Source organism: Engystomops pustulosus, chromosome 3 (assembly GCF_040894005.1).
Source record: "Engystomops pustulosus chromosome 3, aEngPut4.maternal, whole genome shotgun sequence".
Classification (NCBI taxonomy): Eukaryota; Metazoa; Chordata; class Amphibia; order Anura; family Leptodactylidae; genus Engystomops; species Engystomops pustulosus.
In genome coordinates this window covers 60155825-60178155 of record NC_092413.1, presented here as the reverse complement: position 1 = coordinate 60178155, position 22331 = coordinate 60155825, and the positions used below count along the sequence as shown (strand labels likewise).

At 39.1% G+C, this 22331-nt stretch overlaps 1 protein-coding gene across 1 annotated transcript; it reads right to left on the bottom strand.

Annotated features, from left to right (window-relative positions):
- Nucleotides 1-2360: 2360 nt before the first annotated feature.
- LOC140121398 (sulfotransferase 6B1-like) lies at nt 2361-17030 on the bottom strand. The gene is made up of 7 exons (XM_072140913.1): nt 16753-17030; nt 14693-14802; nt 13373-13462; nt 11713-11839; nt 10333-10427; nt 7937-8093; nt 2361-2523 (listed from the first exon to the last, which is right to left on the bottom strand). Exons 1-7 carry the CDS (start codon nt 16946-16948, stop codon nt 2393-2395), a joined length of 906 nt encoding a protein of 301 aa, XP_071997014.1. The 5' UTR covers nt 16949-17030; the 3' UTR covers nt 2361-2392.
- Nucleotides 17031-22331: the final 5301 nt, after the last annotated feature.

Sequence of the window (22331 nt, the reverse complement as noted above, 5' to 3'; positions counted from 1 at the left end):
TAGAGTAGCATAGTCTGTAATGTTGTTCTTGCCACCAAATAATGGAAGCTGAATGGATATGCCATTTATATTTATTGGAAAAGAGAGATCATGGAGTACAGGCAGTCCCCGGGTTATGTACAAGATACATACAAATTCAAAACAAACCCATGGAATCTAAGTCGAAACATGTATATTTTATAATTGTAGCTCCAGACAGATTTTTTTTGTCCCAGTGACAATTGGATTTTCATCATTTTTTGCTGTAATGGGACCAAGAATTATCAATAAAGCTTCATTACAGTCACCTTACAGCTGATCATTGCATCCTGGGAGTAAAGTAAAGCATTCAGAGAGCTTCACCAGAGGTCACAGTGGGCAGAGGGGTCCATCTGTAGCTAGGGGTCGTCTGTAAGTCTGGTGTCATTAAGTAGTGGGGGCCGCCTGTATTTACAAACAGAACATATTAATGCTTTATAGTTAGCAAAAACCTGCATTTTTGCAGTGTAAGGCCAGCACTGTATATCGTGTGTAGACATTGCCGTACAGCATCAGGTTTTCTGTTTCAAACCATTAGGTTCAGTGACGTCTCACATAGTGAGCGTAATGCAGTTTGCTTACATTGTGGGTCTGTTAATAAGAAGTATCTGATTAACCCTTTGAAACCCTGCAGGCAAACCCTGTAAGCAATCAACTAACTCTTTTTTATGTTCGTTGCTGATGAAGTCTGTAAGTGGACTATAAATAACAAAAGTTAGCAGATTAGGTTAAATAGAGAGAATCCACAGGCTGATCTAACAGTAAAGAACCCCTGTTGTTAATTATATTAATAATTCCTTTATATAGAAAATGCAGCGCTACACAGAACTTGAAAAATCGGTCCCTGACCCCAAAGGGGCTCACGATCTAATCAACCTACCAGTATGTTTCGGAGTGTGGGAAACCAGAGGAAACGCACACACAGAGAGAACATACAAACTCTTTGGAGATGTTGACCCTGGGACTTGAATCCAGGTTGCCAGCTTTGCAAGGCTGTAATGCTAACCACTAAGCCACCATGTCTAGGTAATAGGTAAAGCTTGAGTTTGATAGCCTGCTTTTGTACTCTAACCCCTTTCCCACATTCTCCCGTAGCCTTGGTCAACCTCCTGTAATTCAATAATACATAAAGAAAAAGGGAAATGCATTGTAAATGCATATCCCCCAATCAAGAAAGCCGTGCTGGATACTCCAAGCACTTGGTCTGGGTCCAAGGTATAGATATTAGAGCAGAAGAATGCAATAAAAATGTAAATCCGCACAGGCAAAGGGATGAAATCCAAAAAATTCTTTATTCAATCCATGTTTGGTTAAAAAAGTGACTTTACTTAAAAAGAGTAAAATAGTATGCATTCTATTTTCACTTTTTAAGTGATGTCACTTTTTTAACTGAACATGGATTGAATAAAAAAGTTTTTGGATTGCATCCCTTTGCCTGTGCTTATTTACATTTTTATTGCATTCTTTTGCTCCTGTAATTCAACTTTTTCCTCATGATACCATGGTACCCAAAAAATGTATACAGTATTCCATGTGTGGTTTGCTTATCTATTTCTATAAAAGCATAACTATCTCCTTGAACAAAAGCATATTCGGAAATGCCAGGAGTGTACACCGGTATCTGGCTTTACATGGAATTGGTTCAACAAAGTTTGTCGCAGCACATCCAAAAATCACAATTCTTTGTTCTTCATCCATTAAAATACACAGCAGTGTACCTAGTCGGTGTAGGTGAGAAACACAGTGAGAACACAGACAAAAAATTCCTTGAGCATTAAAAATTCTTTTTGTGCACTCCATACTTTATTTGCTTAGGCAGCAGCTGTCCAATACTTCCTCTCCTGTCCACCAGGACCCTCAAGACTTTTTCCACTATGCCGTTGTTACCCAATGTTTTACTATTACTTTTTGTTTCCTGGGCCCAATTGCATTGCATTGCATTTATTTACATTAAATATTAGTCTGCATCTTCAATGCCTGGAGAAGAGGCTGTTCTAACATTTCCATAGACAGGGTCTGTAAGAACAGTAAGATTATGGAACTGTGCCACAAGATGATAATGGCTGATTCTTTGTCAATAATAACGTTATCTCTTACCACCAAAAATTACAATTTGCCTTGCACTGTTCACCAACACAGAAGACAAGCAGAAAAACTAAAACTCAAAAATCTTGTCTCCAAAGGGTTAACCTCTGAAATTGAACTCATTAATAGAAATTTAGAGGGCACAAAGTAGAGGGCCCAATACTGATCCCGATGGCATTCTACTGGTAACTTCAACCCCATCTGAGAATGGGATAATATTTACAGATGATGGCATTAATGCTCCACACAAATAAAAAAAGGATTTATGGTATTTAATCATACTACATTTTCATAGTTTACAATGGACATTATACTTAAGCATTTGTCCGAGTTTTGTTCCTGCCAAACACTCTTCAAATTTTGCATCCATTTCTTGGCTTTGAGCTTCTGAGAAATGGTTTTTCCAGTCTCCAACATCCCCTAGAAAATAAAAATAAAAACAATTGTAGAGAATAAAATAATAAATTTAGAAACATCCTCGCTTCCCAAAACATAAAAAAGATTTTTCTCTGTTGTGAATGCTGAAATGGAAAATAACAACCAAATGTCCAAATTGCCAATTTTCAGCAATTTTGCCACACATAAAAATTTGAAAAAAGAACAATCAAAAGTTGTACAGAAGGCAACATGGTATCAATGAAAATGTCCTATCATCCTGCAAACAGAATATGGCAACACAGGTTTTATTTGTACAAGACATGACCAATCTATAGAAATGTAGTATCTCTGCAATCTAAAGAATAAAAGGGAGCTGTCATCTGGACTGCACAGTGAAACCCATAATAAAAAAGTGCATTACAATATGGAACAAAAATTCCACCAAATTTGTAATTTTTTTCAGCTTTCCAGCGTCTGTGTACATGGCACAGAATATTAAATGGTGCTACTAGAAAAGAGATAAGCCGACATACAGCTTAGTAAACTAAGGTCAAAAAGATACTGTAAAAATACGGTAAAGATACTTAAGTATAAGCCAATTTTTGTGCTGAAACCTTCCCACTTAGCTTATACTCGGGTACATAAAAAATAAATAAATTGAATACTTACCATTCCGAAGCCCCTGGCAGCTCCTCTTCTTCTTTCAGGTACGCTGGCGCTGGCTTCTGGTCAGCAACAGCTCCGTGCGCACGGCCCGGCCAGCGCACAAATTATGTCATCACAGTTGTGTGGAAAATATGAAAAAAGAAGAGGATCTGCCCGGGGCGTCGGAATGGTGAATACTCAGGTTAAATTTTTATGTGCTGGGCATACTGGGAGCTGGCAGGCTATATACTACACGGGGCTGGCTGGCAGGCTATATACTACACGGGACTCGCTGCCTAGCTGGATATGTACTAAACTTACTTCAACTTGAAGGTGGTAATTAATTAACTAATCCTGGTAACAAGATAGTGGACAGGGTTTGTTATTATGGCAGCCTGGGGCTTTGTACAATTTCTGTTAAACTTAAAAAAAAAGTTGTTTTTTTTTTAAGGGCAAATACTCTAAATTCCTAGGCCCTTCAAGATGCAGCCTGTTTGTACGTTTAGGCTCAGCCTGATTTTTTGTAATCTGACAGGCTTCTCTTTATATGGTTATAACTTTTGGACACTTTAACTTACCCAAGGGATTTTGAGATTGATTTTTTGGGACACATTTTACTTCATGTTAGTAGTTTTGTTTTGAATTTATTTATTTGAAAAAATGACATTTTTTTTTACATTTTAAAAATTTGCCACTTTCAAAATTCAAAATTATTTCCTTTTCAGACAGATAGTTTTACCAGACTCGATGGAAAAATAGATCCAGCGTAGAAAAACAAAGTCTTTCATTAACCTCTTAACGCTCAGCGTCCGATATATCGGACGCTGAGCTCAGTGAGTTAGCGCTCAGCGTCCGATATATCGGACGCTGAGCTGATGCCGGTTTGGCTCAAGATCTGAGCCGAACCGGCATCGGGAAACACGGGGTGCCGGCTGTAACTAATAGCCGGCACCCCAGTGTAACACCCGCGATCGGAGTTGACTCCGATCGCGGGTGCTTAACCCGTTAAATGCCGCGGTCAGCGCGACCGCGGCATCTAACATGCCTCTGGGGGGTCTTTCCCCCACGATCGCCCCCCCCGAACCGTTTTCGGGGGGCGCCGATCGTTGCTATAGTAACTCTGGGGTCCGATCTGGACCCCAGAGTTACCTGCAAGAATTGCCAGTAAGATGGCGTCTGTGACGTCATCTTACTGGCACAGTGCCAGCCTATGCAAGTGCATAGGCTGACACTGATAATACTCTGCAATACATGAGTATTGCAGAATATTATCATGAAGAAGCAATCAGAAGATTGCTTCTTCATGTCCCATGGTATAAAAGTGAAAAAGTAAAAAAAAAAATGTTATTCAATAAAAAAATAAAGTAATAAATCACTAAAAATGCCCAAAACCCCCAAAACATATAAAGAGACATATAACTCAAAAAAAAGTCTAAATCATAACACAAACCCCACATATATAGTATCACCGCGTCCGTAACAACCCGTAGAATAAAAGTAAATCATTATTGAACCCCCACGATAAACGCCGTAAAAAAAAACTGCTATAAACCTTCCAAAAATTATGATTTTTAGCTATTCAATCCCACAAAAAATGCTATAAAATGCGATCAAAAAACCATGTGTACTCCGACATGATACTGGTGCAAAGTACAACATGTCCCGCAAAAAACAAGCCATCAACCAGCTCCGTAGCCAAAAAAGTAACAATGTTATGCCACTTGGAAGACGGCAATACATAAATGATAGATTTTTCCCCACATTAGGGTTTTGTTTGACAAATTTAGTAAAACGTAAGAAAATATATTCAAGTCTGGTATCCCCGTAATCGTATCGACCCATAGAATAAAGATAACATGATTATTAGTCTATACGGTGAACACCAAAAAAAAAAAGAGTAAAAAATCCAGTACAGAATTGATGCTTTTCTACTCCTGCCCTCAAAAAAAGTTCCTAAATTTTCAACAATAGGTGATACCAACCCCAAAATGGTAACAATGGAAAAAGCATCTCATCCCGCAAAAAAAATGGCATCACATGGCCCCAATAACGCAAAAGCGAAAATTTTATAGCCTTCAAAAGGGGCCAATGAGGAAACTAAAATCCTGGCAGCTGCAGGGCGCTCCTTCCCTTCTGCGTCTCGCTGTGCGCCCATAAAACAAGTAATGGCCACATGTGGGGGGTCTTTGTACTCAGGAGAAATTGCAGAACAAATTGTATGGTGGGTTTTCTCTTTTTATATTTTGGAAATGTGTAAATTTTAGTGCTAAATGAACGTATAAGGGAACAATTTGACCATTCTAAATTTCACCTCCATTTTGATTCAATTACTATGAAGATCTCAAGGGGTTAACAATCTTCGTAAAAGCGGTTTCTGATAGCTTGAGGGGTGCAGATTTGAAAATGGGTTGGTTATATAGGGGGTTTTGATGCTAAATATGTAAAATTTCATTCCAAACTGTATTTATCCCCAAAATAGTCAATTCTGAAAATCCGGAAAAGCGATATTCTTTTTGTAAGCCGCGTGACATCAAAATAAATTATCCAGACATATCAAAAATTATGAAAATGTAAAGTAGACAAATGGGAAATGTTATTCAGCAACTTATTTAGGTGGTAAATCTATCTGCCTGGAAACGCAATGATTTTGAATTTCGAAAATGGCAAATTTTTCAAAAAATTTATCATATTTTCTTTTTTTTTGTAAATAAACGCAAAACTTATCAGCCAAAATTTACCACTAAAATGAAGTACAACATGTGGGGAAAAAACAATCTCAGAATCGTTTTGATAAGTAACAGTGTTCAAAAGTTATAACCATATAAAGCGACGCAGGTCAGAATCCAAAAAATCGGGCTGAGCCTTAACCTGCAAAATGGCTGCGTCCTTAAGGGGTTAAAAACTTTATTCCAAAAATATTGTTTATGACCTAAAATCCACTCTAGTCATAACCAGCAAGTGAGAACAGGATAAAATAGCAGCTGGCGCGTTTACAGTATCACCCGACACTCTTACTCATAGCTTATTTTGTGGGCATGTGCAGAGCCGAATATGCATAGTAACCGAAACTAAATGAAATTTTTTTTATAGTTTTAGTCCTAGTGGAAACCAGGTTTGCAAATGGAATATCCGAAAAGCCTCTCTATCAAGGGCATTTTTTAACATCGCTACACCCCTGCTAGGTGTCTGTACTTTCTCAATGGCGTACACTTGGAAATACTGGGTGGTTCCACTGTGTATGTTGTTAAAATGTACGGATTCACCTGATATAACTTTTCTAACTACAGTATTAAATCCAGATTTACACCTAATATCTGCAAGATGTTCCAATACTCTGACTTTTATGGTACAGACTATTGATTATGTCGGGTAATTATACATCGGGTAATTATGTCGGGTAATATATATATATATTTTCTCAATTTATCAAAAAGGTAAGCATCAATAGAATTCATTTATATCCTTTTACATCGCCTTTAAAGCATGTAATTTTTATCTACAATCCAGTGAGCTACAACATTTTTCTTTGTTTTGTTTTTTTTTATTGAGTTTACTCATTCACAAAAAATAGGAGAAAACTAATTTTCCTGTACACAGGGACACCCCCCATGTGGAAGTTATTTTGTGAACGGGCACACAGCAAGGTGCCTATGAAAAGGAGGAACACGCAGCAGACAATTTTCCCTACGAGAATTTATGGTTTTCGTTTCTTCAAGTATATTGTAGTAACATTTTTGCTTAGCTTTTTTCTTGTCTATGGAGCTTGTTGACAAGTTGTACTTTACACTATTACCATTCTGGAGTACATGCATTTTTTTGATAACTTTTAATTGCTGGTTGTGTGACAGGATCTTACAGGCTCTGACTATGTACAGTCCTGTGGTCCTGATCAGACTCTAGTCATGCCACAGCAATGATTGTCACCCCCCAAAAACACTGATGGGGAGTAGGAAACTGAGGTTAATCAAGTGCTCCAATGTATGAGAGATAAGTGGACTCGCATTTAACCAGTACCCCAAATAGAATAGAAAATTACTACATCCACGTTATTTCTGTGTAATGCTGAATGTAGTACACGAAAAGACTCCCCCACCACATTCCCAGGGAGGTTGATGAAATGGTTAAAGGGGTGTTCCTATTTCAGCAAATTAATGTTATTGTTTGTATTATAAAAAGTTAAACAACTTTCAATTTTTTTGGAATAATTTTGGTATCAATGCCTCATGGTTTTCTAGATCTCTGCTTGCTGTCATTCTATAGAAAGCTTCTGCGTCTACTTCCAATAGACAGAAATCTGTCCATGGTCACACAGGTGCACAGGTCGTTATGTCACAGAGAGTAATCAGAGCTGTGTGATATAACGAGCCGTGCACCTGTGTGACCATGTTCTGATTTCTGTCTATTGGAAGTAGACACACAAGCTTTCTTTAGAATGACAGCATGCAGAGATCTAGAAAACCACGAGGAATTGATACAGAAAGTATATTGTAAAGTTGTATAACTTTTTATAATACAAACAATAACATTACTTTAACTTTAGTTATTGGATAGACTATTTGACACATTTTTTTTTTATTTTATGTGTATTTCTTAAGGTGTCCCCATTTTTGTACCCATTTGGATTTTCGGTAGCTACATGCCATCTGTCAGTGAAAATGAGCCGTCTAAATTAAGCAAATTTTCCTGGGGAATCTACAATAAAAAATGGGGTTTTCAATCCAATATGTATTTTCCATGATATTCCACTATTCTGACCTTTTTAAAAACAATGCTCTTTATGTCATGTTTTATATTGAACTAGCATGCTTACCTTTTCTAAAAATAATGTTTCCAAATTCACCATGGGTTTTTCTAGAATTCTCTTTCATGGATCTAAATGTTCCTTTTTCAGCAATCTGTTTCACTTGTTCATCAGTTATTGAAATTCCCAAAAATTCTGAAATCTTTTTAACTGATCCTTCCAGGTCCTATAAATGAAGTTTTGAATACAAATATGTTTCAAGTCACTAGAAATAAAATTCTTCTAAAAAGAAAAATTATTCAATTTTTTTTTCCCTAAGAATGGGTTAAAATAAAGCAGTATTCCTAAATAAACATGGAGGAATCCAACACTTCTTAAAACTTCTTATATTTTATTATTTCATATTAAAAGTACAATGTGCATTGTTCAATGAAAAGCAGCATGGAATAGTAAAATATAAAAAAGTTTTAGAACTGCTGGATCCCTCTTTTTTTTTTTTTTTTTTTTTTTTTTAAAAACAACTTCACTTGCAGTCAGATTGTGGGAATCCTTTTGCATGAAGCTGACAAAAAGCACACGCCCACATGACATCACAGGAAAGGGTGGTGCTTACTGGGTTTTATATGGAATCTTAATGTTTGTTCAATAGATCATGACTAAGGATGTCTAGGCAGAGACGCGTCAATCTTTTCACGTGTAACTTGGGATATCATGTTGTGTATGCCCTATTGAGCTTTTTACTTTGTTTAAATAAAGGAAAATCAATTTTTAACTCCACCGGAACCTGTGCTGGACTAAAGTTTTTTTCCTTCCTTGGTCTGGAGTCTCGGGATTGTCCGTGCACGACAGGTGGAGGACAAGCCGGGAGTGGTGAGCTGAATTTACCTTTCTTCTATTACTAAATTGCTGCATGTCTTCTTATTCTGAGCTATATGTAAATATGCCCAACAATTGAAAGCTCATTACATTGGAGTAGAAAAACTTCCACATGTCCATTGGTTGTGAATAGGCGGTCCCCTACTTAAGGACACCTGACTTACAGACGACCCCTAGTTAAGGATGGACCCCTCTGCTCACTGTGACCTTTGGTGAAGCTCTCTGAATGCTTAACTATTACTCCCCCAATATAGTTTTTTGGCCCTGTCTTTTATGCTCCCATGACGCTTTCTCAAGACAATATCTCCCAAGACATTCCTGTGCATCTACCCATAATCTCCTATTCTCCTCTGTAGGATTGTGCACAAATTCATTCTCCAAATTTAACACCTTCTCTTTTACCAATTGGAAGGACTCCATTTTCCTTTTTTTATAAAATCAAATTTGATCCCGAATCAACCCCCTCAGGTGCACCTTCAGTGTATCCCACACCACCCTTATATCTTGCCCCTCTATATTGTAATTCCAGAAGAATACAATTTCTTCTTTTAGGTTTTTATAATCTTTTATCAAATTAAACCAAAAGGGCTTAACTATATAGAAAATGATGCCAGTACTATTATACCTTTTATTGTAAACCACACTGGAGAGTGGTCTGAGAGACCTCTCGCCCCTATTGCTACCCCCGTCACTAAATCACTACCAAGGTCATTAGCCAGTACCAGGTCAATTCGGGAGAGAGAACTACATGACTTTGAATAACAAGTATAATCCCTCCTTGCAGGGTTCCTCTCTCTCCATATATCCCTGTATCCCAACTCCGAGATCAACCTTCCAAAGATAGTACTTTGCTGTTTGGCCAATATTCCACCATACTGGCTACTTTTGAACCTGTCCAGACTTTCGTTTATGACTTGGTTAAAATCCCCCAGCAGATAAATCGGATCATGTATCTCTAGTTGGTTCACAATATTCACCAGAACTTCTAATGGTGCAGCGGGCGGAAGATAGATGCCCACCAATACTATACTCACTCCATTGAGCGAGGCATGCAGGATAATATATTGACCAAAGGGGTCAATCCTTATCCCATGTTCTGCGAAGCTGACCCTCTTACTAATCATGATACTGACTCCACGGGCATACTCAACAACCTTAAAATAAGACCTGTCACCTGAATTTTATCCCTCACGTTAGTAATACCTGATGGTAAAAGGGCGAAGTCCTCCCCATATCTCCTAAAATTAGACAAATAGTTAAACTCTGAATGGAATAGTCATGTTTCTCCAGGATACCAGGATACCCACCTCCTTCTTTTGATTTACATATCTCATATCTTCTTGATCTTCATATCTCGCCCTGAGCAGAAAGGAAGTCCTCTCCCTGTCCACTTCCTGTCTTTCCCAGAATGCTGTCCCTCTCATGTTAAAGTGAATTCAGCAGTGAGCACTTTGTGGGAAGCTGCAAATCTTCTTACCATTTCACATACCCCACTATTGGACGAGCCAAGAGGCAGTAGGTAGAGCCAACATAGACAATAGCAGAAAAAGTTTGAGGAACAATAAATAACAAAGTGATTGTTTACTTACTTCTTTCATATCCTCAAATGTCATTAACATTATTGTATCCTCATCAAGATGCTTGTTCCAGGCAATTGCATGATCAAAATAAGATCCCCAGACAACTAATATTATGAAAAGGAAGATAATGAAAACCAAAAATATTATGTAATTAAAATGGAGTGATAATATATTCCAAAGCCGTTCTGAATTATTAGTTACAATGTATGACTATATTAAAATTTGAAAGGTTTTTAATTCTAAATTTAAAAAAAAATGCTAGTCATGTCCAGTATTTAGGATAGATCATCAATATTGGATTGATGGAAGTCCGATACAACACCCTGATTCTGCATGCATAAGCAGAGTGTGTACTGTGTTTTGAAATGCAATTGCATTAAAAGGTTGTGGTGAGGATCTTGAGGTGTTCTAACAAGCATTTACATTAAAATGCTTGCAATCAGGATGTTTTCTCACCTGCCTCTAGTGGATTCTGTATGGTGCAAAGTTACATGGTGGAAACAACTGTGAACTGCTATTTGATGGGGATGTCGAATTCATGTCTGGTATTCATTACTATTATAAGGGATATGTATACCATCAAATTCCGCAAATACTTATTTAAAAACACCATCAGAGAGACCTAGTAACTTAAAGGGAACCTGTCACCAGGAGACCCATTTTTAGCACCCCCCACCCCCAGTCCCCACAGAGCATAGTACATACACTGCCAAATTGTTTTTGTATTAAAAATTGGTTTTACAAAAAAAAGATATGTTATATTGTACCTTTCATTAGCATCTGCTGTGTGACTAGGCAGTTGCCAATTGGGAGGGGAAGTCCCCCCCCCACACACCCTTGGGGAACAGCTACTCCATGTGACCTTTTCAAATATATGAAAACTCCCCGAGTGAGGGGAGTTATTCATATATTTGAAAAGGTCACATGTTTTCCAAGGGTGGGGGGGAACTGCTCCTTTCCAGCCCCTCCCATTTGGCAACTGCCTAGTCACACAGCACATGCTAATGAAAGGTGCAATATAACATTTTTTTTTTCTGTAAAACCAATTTCTAATACAAAAACACTTTGGCAGTGTATGTATTATGCTCTGTGGGGACTGGGGGAGTGCTAAAAATGGGTCTCCTGGTGACAGGTTCCCTTTAAATGTGCCAGAATCCTATAATCATATACTCAAGTATAATGTAAATGGTGTGCACCTCATTTATTATAAGCCTTGGGCATTTTTTTGCTTTATTATGCAATAAAATGATGCTTAAAATGAACCAATGTGCACTAAAATAATATACTATATTATAACATACTTTCACTATCATGTTACCCTTGCTGTAACTTAGCTTATTTTAAAATCTATGTGTATTATTCGCAAAAGTCAAGTGTTAAATACAGTACCTTTTCCAGCCATGAAATCTTGGAAAAAATCGTCCCAGCTGTTGTAGTTAGGAAGCATTGGGTTGTTATTGTAGAAGTGAAAAAGTGACACAGCTGTATCTTTTGGATTCCGAAACACCACAAGCATCTGTTACACAGAGTAGTAATAACATATATTGATAAATGTGGTAGAGCTTTTTGTTTGATGCTGTTAAAATCCAGACTATTAAGGTTAGGTCAATACAGCAGAAATATTGGATATCTTCCATACACATTTTAGGTGGCCAAAGCATAGTGGAATACCGTTACATCAAGATGTATATAATTTTAACAAATTTATTTTCAAATAAATTTACATTGCAAAGTCATTTTTAAATCAACACCACCAATTCTTGTTATCAAGCAGCTAATTACCTTCCAGATGACCTTGTGACGTGAGATGTAATTTGGTTGTATAAAGTAACTGAGAGGGTAACTAAAGTGAAGCTCCCTCTGCCTCACTGTGATTGACATCATGGTAAAGACATTAGGAGAGGTGATACGTCATGTGCCTATATGCAGGTCTGTTAATTACATTGAAGGGGACTTTTTGAAGAGAACTTGACCGCATTCCTGAACTCTCCGCCTCCTCGACTCTATATAATTATTTGATACCTCACTTTAAAGCTGATGATGCTACTACAATGGTTCATAAAAGAAATATGACCTTAAATGGGTTATTCAGTTTAAATCATACTTACCGTGGTTTAATAAGACAATTTCTGCTGACAAAATCCCTATAAAATGATTACATGTGATGTATAGAGATGAGAACTTACAGTTCGGGTCTGGCTGAGCGAACAGACATATTGCTGGATTGCTGAACAGCTAATTTGTCAAATCGACACCATTTTTCTACTAGCTATGACCACAATGGACCAAATAGTTGTATTATGTACTATGCATCTGTACAATCATATAGTAGTTTAAAGGGGAAACAGCAATTATATACTATTCAACATAACACCACATTTATAGTTATTGAGGTTTAAGTATGAAAAAATATAGTAATTTTGAATTCAAACTATAATAGGGCCATTTATAAAATGCCCCCACCACATTTTACAAACGATTTTGGCAAGTTTTTCACTTTGATGACTGTATATTAGGACATCAAGTGGCAGTGTGGCAAATGTTTGCAGCATTGTTCTGATATAGACTAAGGCACAAGAAGGTATCCACTTGATACACCACTTGATATTTTTTTAAATGTGATGAAGTTTGGCTCTGCCTAGTTTATCATGGTACTATTTTCAGCCAAATAAATAAATCTGCTCCAGTGTAACATGTCACAATCATGGCTGTTCTGGTTCTATGTAAAACATATAAAGCCTAGTATCAGGTTGTGGCAAGCGATTTTAATCTGGATTTTTCAGACCCATTGTTATTTCATAGACTAGACTAACTGGAGACTCCTTGCTAATCTAGCAGCCCACACTAACCAAGTTAAAACTACACTCTACAACTCACACAATAAAAATTGTGCCATACCCCACAATATTTTTAGAGCTTGATCATTGGTGGAAACATTTCAATTTATATAGCATCCAAGCATAATTTGGCAGCACGTCATTGTGCATATTGCTGATCTGTGCCAGGATATTGTATACAATAACAATACAAGATCAGAGACAAAGCTCACCTTCACTTTCTTGTCAAAAAATGATTGAGGTATGTGATCATAATGCAAGTGCGTCCCCATGACTCTTGGTGAAGGGTCAGCTCTTAGCTTCTGAAAAATAAATGATTTAATTTAATCATTGTGGTAGATTTCAGGGCATCTATTAGTGCAGCAATTAGTGTAGCAATTGTGTTTATGAAAAAACTAAAAATGTACTCTGGAAAGGTACAGTATAGTAAATGCACAGTCCAAGAAACATCCAGATCTGGAAGTTCCCTAGTGATGTAGTTGGCCATATAAGGACAGCAAAAACATTAACAGCAGCCATACACTGGCAGCTGCTAATGTTCACTTGTTCTCCTACTTTCAGTGGGGATGGGTGGACCTGAAGAACGTATCCTACTACATGAGAATACCATAGGATATGTTCTAATGCTCCGTTGTAAGCATATGTTTGGAATCTGCACGACATATCTTTAAACCATTGGGCAAAAAGCAAGATGTGAATGTAGCCTAACAGAGATGAAAGAGAACAAAGCATTTTCTTTAAGAAGATATCGTCAATAGTTTATTATATTTGAATAAGCTCATAACCAAATTTTTCTGGAAAAAATGTAAAGTAGATTTTCAACTTTGGGAGTATGGCTTCATAGATAATGAATGTAGCTTAGAAGTGCAAGAAGTTTTAAGAAGTTGAAACTGTTCCAAAGCAGTAAATAGGTTTAACAAACACATTGAAACACCTAAAGATGCACCAGATTTATCATCCAGCATCCACCACTGTAAAACATTATGGACAGATATGGGTGGATAAAGATGCCCATGGACCTTGGGCTATATGAGATCAACACAAGTTAAATTTTTAAAATGGCATTGATTTTTTTTTTGCCTTTGGTCAAGTAACTTGGACCGTTACTGGGGTCCTTTCTGTCCACTTTTAGTTCTGCAGTTTAGGGATCTTTGGAGAGCCTTCAAAGGTCCCGGACATGCTTTTTTTATGCATGTTTGGTGAGAACAGGAACAAAAATATGAGGATTTCATGACTGGAGGCCCCTCTCTTTATAGCCCCTCCCTTTATTATATCTAAAAGATGGATTCCAATTAAGTAATTGATTTAGGTGACCATAGGCCCCCTAGAAGCTTAATCTGCTGCTGGACAGAGCGGAAGAGAGGAGCTGTAGACCAATTTATTTTGTGGGTGAGCCTCTTGTGCTAGCAGTTGGAGAAGTGACCGCCAGCAGCACAGTTTACTTCAGTGTTATTGTCATCTTATAACAAAGAAATATAACATTTCTTATAGCTTATCTTGCACAGTGTACTGTATCTATTAATGTACATTACCTCAAATTTATTGGGGCTTTTAAATTCAATTAATGGTACACCAGCTGGTGGTTCCTTTTTATAAGCAGCTTGCACCATGCCTAATAACAGCAAAATTGTCCAATTGGATCCTGTAAATAATAATACAATAAAATGAGACGATGTGTTATGGATCATGAAATGGATTATCTTTTCACAACTTCTGCATTGTGACATTAAAACGAGTTAGGCCCGATCTCAATGATGAGACCCAAACATATCACGAGAACAAGGGGTCCAATGGGGTTCCAGGTACCTCCATGGGACCCCTCATTGCTCCCCAAGATGAAAGAAGCAGACGGCCATGCATCTCTGTTCTTCTCCATTCATCTCTATGGAGCTGAAGGAGATTGCCGCGCGCAGCAATCATCTAACTAGTTTGGTGCGAAAAGCCCTTTAAATAAATCACACTTGTTTGGCAAATGTTCTTGATATGTGGTCTCCCTAATTTTTACCCTTTGACTTCTAAACTAGGATTGGGACTTTACTGCAGAGACCACCAGGTTGAGTCAAGTAGTCATAATATGGATAAGAGTTGAGGGCCAGGAGATGCTGGGGTAAAACAAGTAGATGAATGTAGTCTGGAAGTGGCCCCCAGAGCAGACCTGGTGAAGTTTCCCAGGTGTTATCAGGTTGGAGTTCATGGCAGACATTGCCAACTACTATCAGGGGTCAGCAATAAAGATCAGCAGATCAGAGATGTTTACTCTTCTGCACTGTTGGGTCATCCTGGCTACTTGTCAACTGCTGCCAGTGAGCTCTGCGTGTTATATCCTCTGATTTAATAGGCCAATGTGCTCAGTCCTATTGTGTCCCCAGTGTATCCATGGACACCCCTTGTCATAAAAGGCACCTTTTCCCAATGGGACAAAATGTCACATATTATTCTATATGTGTCAATACATAAAATTTAAAGGTAATGTGTTGTTTTGACTCATTGAAACCTAATAGCAAAATATATCACTTTGTCTAATTTGTTTTTATTTTTTGAACTTTTATTTCTAGTTTTTTTGGTCCATGATTATGACGGCTGCCATCTTGCTCTAGTTTAATAAATTATGATAACCTTTACAAAATCATCATCGTCAAAGACGGCAATGGTGCAGACTCTATGGAGATTTTATGAAGCAGTCATTTTCTAGTCAGATATGAGCTATAAATAAGCTGTTTGTTAAATAGGTAATATTCTGGTGATTCCTTACTTTGAGCCTGGGGGGCACATCAGAATAACCGCAGAAAAATAGCTAAAGCAGCGACACTGAGATGAAGTTCAGTGGCAGCATAACCAATACAATTTTAATTCAATTCACCTACTGCTTAAAAAATAAATAAATCAAAGGGCAAGGTGCTTTTTGCTGCTGGTTTACAATCTGCAGGTTAATCATTACAATGTAAAGTTCTATAAAAACAAGTGAAGTCAATAGAGAAATCTGCACAAAAACACAGCTAATTTATAGGGAACATCAATGCACATAAAAGGAAGTGGCGAGGGGCAAGGGAGCTGCATGAGTTTGGAGGAGAGAAGACTGACACAGGCACACACAGGCTGCATCTGCACCCAGTAGGACTCATCATACGCTGCTAGTAGGGAGCACAGCTAATGTGAATTTAATCTGTATAAACTACTGAAATTAAGGTGTTTTTTAAAATTGGCATATAATAGGCTATTGGAACCTATTACCAGCTAAGAATCACATTTCTGGTGACAGGTTTGCTTTAATGTCACCGAACCAGACAGTGGATCATTGGACAAACATGTTAAAGCATTTCCGGTCAAGAAACTGAAAGCTGTCAAGAGGGGGAAAACCTGTACAGATACAAAATTGCAAAAAAGGTTGACAGAAAGGCAAGAGAAACCACAAATGCCTTACCACCAGTTGCTGAAAACTTTTATGATAGAAATACTAATACAAATTTTACTAATATGTTCCCTCAAAAGTATATATCTGCTCAGCTCTCTCTACTCTGTTGCCTTTTTTGTGACCAGTTCCCTTTAAGACACATGAAACCAGAAATGTCCTGCCTGTAGTGTTTAAACCTACCGCATTTTGGATAAGCTATCAGCATCAAATCTTCTTCTCGTGCTTCAAATGTTTCCATAGTTTTGAATGTATCCACATCACATGTCACTGATGGATACAACACTTCATTGTAGGTGAAGATTAAGTCCTCCTTTGGAATATTCTTGGATAACTCAAGCACTTTTTCAACTTCTTCAATAAATTTAGGATTCTCCATTGCAATATGAGTTGGGACTTCTATCTCTGAAGAGAAATGTCAGTAAACTTCCTCTAGTTTACAGCAAGAGGGTTGAACCAGAGTAGGCAGGCGTATAAGAGGATTAGCTTTTCTAGATTCTGAATTTTAACCTCTTACATTCTGTAGAAGTAGTTGTGCTTATATGTGTAAATGTATAAATATTGTAGTTGCAAATTATGGTGTAACCAAGAAAAGTTCAATAAAGTACATAAACTAACAAAAGAAAAAAAAACATCAGTACACTGCCTCTGTTAATATGTTACTTAACTATTTCAAATCCACTAGTTCAATAACATTTTTACACTACACATTATAGGACATTGTAATGTTCGCATTAAAAGGATTTTCTTGCTCACACTGCCATATCCATAATCAGGAATGAATGGCAGAATTGTATGCTATCTCACAGACATTTAATAATTATAGTCAGCAAATTCAGCAATTACATCCTGGTCCTAGAGTCTGAAGGGACTTAAAGCCTCAAATCCATGGAAGACACCACCATGTTAACTGGAATATAGTACATGGGGTTACAGTGTTTTGCATTGGAATCCAGCAAAATTAAGGAACTGTAACAACAGATAAGTTTTCTCTCAAAGATAGCTGATATCATTCGACTGAGTGGGAGGCAGAATTATTTCTATCTAGAAAGTGCTAGAAAGGGAAAGAGTCTAGGGCTTAAGCTGGGGGGAACTTCTTATGGGGAGTACAGAAAACACTCCACAGGTCAATGGAGACAAGGGCTTGGGACAAACAACCACCTGTAACACCTGTTATTGGTGCTAGCAAGGGTCCTGTAATTTTTGCTGGGATCGTTGCTGCCTGTGACATTATCGCATAGGAACAATCTGTTCCAGGACTCCACTCCAGGACCTGTCATTTGCCGGAACTGTAAGTATGTCAGAGGATCAAAGTTATAAATCCATAGTAAATTCCCCATATACTGCAATACTGTAGTATTGCAGCATTTGGTAAGAGCGATCAGACCCCCCAAGGGTTAAAGTACCCTAGGGAGTCTACACATACAGTAAAAAAAAAAAGGAAAAAAAAAAAAGTTCAAATCCCCCCTCCCCTCATTACCTCATAACAGAAAAGTCAGTTTTTCACTATTTTGCATCTCATAAAAATTGGAATATAAAGTTTTCAATGATGTACATTGATAGTAGTTGGCAATGTCTACCATGACCTCCATCCTGATAACACCTGGGAAACTTCACCAGGTCTGCTCTTGGGGCCACTTCCAGACTACATTCATCTACTTGTTTTACCCCAGCATCTCCTGGCCCTCAACCCGTATCCATATTATGACTACTTGACTCAACCTGGTGGTCTCTGCAGTAAAGTCCCAATCCTAGTTTAGAAGTCAAAGGGTAAAAATTAGGGAGACTACATATCAAGAACATTTGCCAAACAAGTGTGATTTATTTAAAGGGCTTTTCCCACCAAACAAGTTAGATGATTGCTGTGCGCAGCAATCTCCTTCAGCTCCATAGAGATGAATGGAGAAGAACAGAGATGCATGGCCGTCTGCTTCTTTCATCTTGGGGAACGCTGAGGGGTCCCATGGAGGTAGCTGGGACCCCATCGGAACCCTTTTTCTCGTGATCAGTCTCATCATTGAGATTTTGAAAAAACCCTCATACAGCTCCGTGCATTGTAAAAATAAAAAAAATCTGCAAAAATTGGAAACCCAGAAACGAAAAGGACATTGTTTGCAAGGGGTTGAAGAGGTCAACTGGGCCAGTTGGGCCACCCAAACTCAAGTGGGTAACTGACAAGCCTTAATCCAGGCTTGTTGGTTCTCCCAGATAAAGTACAAATATTTTGTTACATCAAGAATCGGAGTTGGATGACACCATCCAATCAGAGGCATATTTATTTTAATTGGATTGATTCTCCCAACTCAGGATATTGTTGGCTGTACTCATGCATCCTCAAACCAGTATAAGAAGTCATACCTTGAGGTATTCATAACTCCAAGGTATTTATTATGTGGTTTACAAACAAAGTTAAGTGAAGTAGCTTTCCAGCATAAGGGGAAAGGTTGCAAAACAAACTAACAGTTTCAACCAGTAGCAAACCGATCAAGCAAGGCCACCAGGTTTAGAAGAGAAGTGATGGGTTTTGTGACTGTGATCAGCAAAAAGATTTGCCATCTCTTGCTAGGAGCCAACCACAACTCCCAAGATTATAGGGTCTGCTCTAAATAGTGAGGCCATGTGTTCCATAACCAAAGCGAAAAAGGGCCGGAGATAAAGTGCAACCTTGGCTTGTATCCAGGCTCAGACAGGCCCAATGGAGGACCGGAGGATCCTCCGGTGGGGTCCCCACTGGTCACCTTCATCACCAAGGGGAAAGAAAAGTTTTTATTTAAAAAAACATATATATTGTCAGCAACGCCCCGCATGGGGGTTTGGGGGGTGCAGTCCGGGGTGTCGTCGTGTGACTCGGTTTGGCTGCAGGAACAGGCACCAGGTGCCTTTGCCCGCTGGCTGTTGCACATACTGCATGGAAGCCTGGATAATAGCTGCAGTGGATAATGATGATTGAGTTGATAAGGTCATTACCATGTGACTCCTGTGTGCAGGAGGAGCAACACAGGAAGTCCCTGGGTAGAGTTTGCTGCCACGTGTGCTACTAAGCTAGGGGAAGTTATACTGAGGCAGTGCATGTGGGGGTTCGGGGGTTGCAGTGTGACATGTATGTAATGTGGGGGTGCAGCGTAAAATGGATTTAAGTTGGGGTTCAATGCACATGCGGAGCAAGGTAAGTATGCTTTTTTCCATTGGGTACTTGGGGGCAAGCACTGTGGCTACTTGGGAGTAGCACTGGAATCTCTGTGACATCTGGCTACTGGAGCATCATTGGCTTCTGGGGGCTACATTCTGACTACATTTTGGCAGCCCTGTGACTACTTGGGGACGGGACTATATCCACTATAGGTGCATAACTGTGATCTCTAGGGCAGTGATTTTCAACCTTTTTTGAGCCGCGGCACACTTCTTAGAAAATCCTGGGGCACACCACCAACCAAAATAGCACAAAATGACACTAAAACAGTCATATTATACATATAGTTAATAATATAGATTCTAAATTTATTTTACTCACTCAGTGAGTGAGTGTGAAACCTCTTCCTCAACAGTTCTCGGTTTCTCCCTGTTTTTAGTATATGCTGCTGATTATTATGTGGCTCATATACTGCAAAATAAAGGGGAACAATGAGAAGTACTATGGCCATGAGGCCAGAGTGCAAGTGCCAGCTCGTATACTCAGCATATGAGCTGGTACTTGTAGTGCTCCAGCCTCATGACTATAGTATTTCTCATTTTACATCGCTGCGCATTGCCGGGAAACAAAACACAGGGGGCACCATAGTTTGGGGAACTTTCCCCGCGGCACACCCGACCATGTGTCGCGGCACACTGGTTGAAAATCACTGCTCTAGGGGATCAACAGAACACTATAACATTTGTCATAAGTTGGAGGAGATGATGATGAAATGAGGAACTTATTGTAAATCTTTAGAGCAGAGTTCTGGCTGGTAGAAGCTAATGTATCCTCCAGTGCTCCAGTCCTGCGCTGTACCCCCCCCCCCATCACCCCTGGTATGATGTCACTACCACAGCGCTCCCTGTGCAGCCTCTGTATATGGCCTGTGTAAGCATTACACGGACCACAGCGAGGACCTGCAGGGGCTGGCAGTAGTGATGTCACTGCTGCACCTCTGTTTACATACAGAACTCTGGTAATGGGGGGCACAGCACTGGTCCTGAGCGCCAGAGGGGGGTTAGTACAACTGCTATCTTGTTCTTACACCCCCAAACGCCTTGAATTATGGTTCAAATGCTTTGGGCAAAATGATGTACGGTTGTTATAATCCATTGTATTATAAGTATATTAATTTTCTTTCACATTTATTCTTTTTCTGATGATAGATGTTTGTCTATTTTCTAAAGTATCATAGGTCAAACAACAGCTTTTAAGCAACAAGCATAAAGTATAAAGTAAGAACATATAGTGATGGGGGGTATGGAGAAAAAGACCAATGGATAGGGAAAATTGCAGGTCTTCATATTTTTATCCATGGTCTCATTCATTCAGGCAGAGGGAGGGGGAAGTGCTGAGGGAACAAGAAGAGAGTGAGACTGTGTAACAGCCTGTGAATCTCTCCCAGTCCCCTTCTAGCTAATTACCATAATGTTAAAAGTTGATTTTATAAGGAAGAAGGCCAAGGAAAACAAATAAGGTTATCATGCCTTTACCAAGAAAGGCATTTTGACAGTGTTCAAGAAAGGACCTGAGATCCCGAAGAAGATACAGATATTCCCAGAATAAGCTTGTGTTCCCGCTCGCGTAATTTTGAAAAACCCTCAGGGTTTTTATGTAAAACTATGGTCGGACCTAAGCCTCTTTATGTATCCGGCGGGATGTGGGGGGGGGGGGCTGACTATAATATGCTGAGTCTCCCCCTATAACTTTTTTAACATTGGGGGACATTTTTCAGAAATGTCTGCAGGCAAGACTGTTCTGGTTAGCCATGGCAACCAATCATAGCTCAGTTTTCATTGTTACACAGCAATTTCTAAAATGAAAGCTGAGCACTGATTGGTTTCCATGAGCAACCAGAACAGTTCTACCGTGAGACACTTCTGATAAATCTCCACCATTATCTTTGGCCTGACAAGAAGGGATACAGCATTTTAAGACTTGTCGCTTGGACAGATTTAAGTAAATTATTATATAAATTCAAAAGGTGTGTGTGTTTGGGTGTATAATTCTAAGAGAAGGTATGGTTTCTAAAGAGGATCTGCCACCAGATTTTGACCACCCTGACTAACAATGCCTACTGATAATGGGTTACGAGGGACCCCATATCTTGGGGCTTGGGAATTACAGTAATGTGACACCCAGGGGCGTCGCTAGGTCAAAAGATCCGGGGCCTGTGCCTTGTGCCCCAAATGTCCCGGGTCAGCAGGACACTTCCCCTGCTGCCCGGGCAGAATATCCCCACTCTGTACCCTGTAATGGTGAACAGAGCTGTCGCGCCGTTCTCCACTACAGAGAGCAGGAGACACAATCACACAGCATCTCCTGCTTCAAGCAGCTCAGTCACTACAGCGCCGGGAGCAGGAGACGCTGGTGATGACATCACCGCGACTCGGTGCTGCAGAAAACAGCGACAAGCCGGAGGAGACTGAGGTGAGTATCAGTGTTTTTTTGTTTTTTTTATTATGTAGTGGGGAGGGGAGAGAGGCACAATCAGACGACCTAGTCATGTGGGGGACATTGCTGATGGCTACAGGGAGCGCTGGGGACATCCCTGGGGCCTGTGAGTAAATTAGGGGGCTGTAGGGATGTT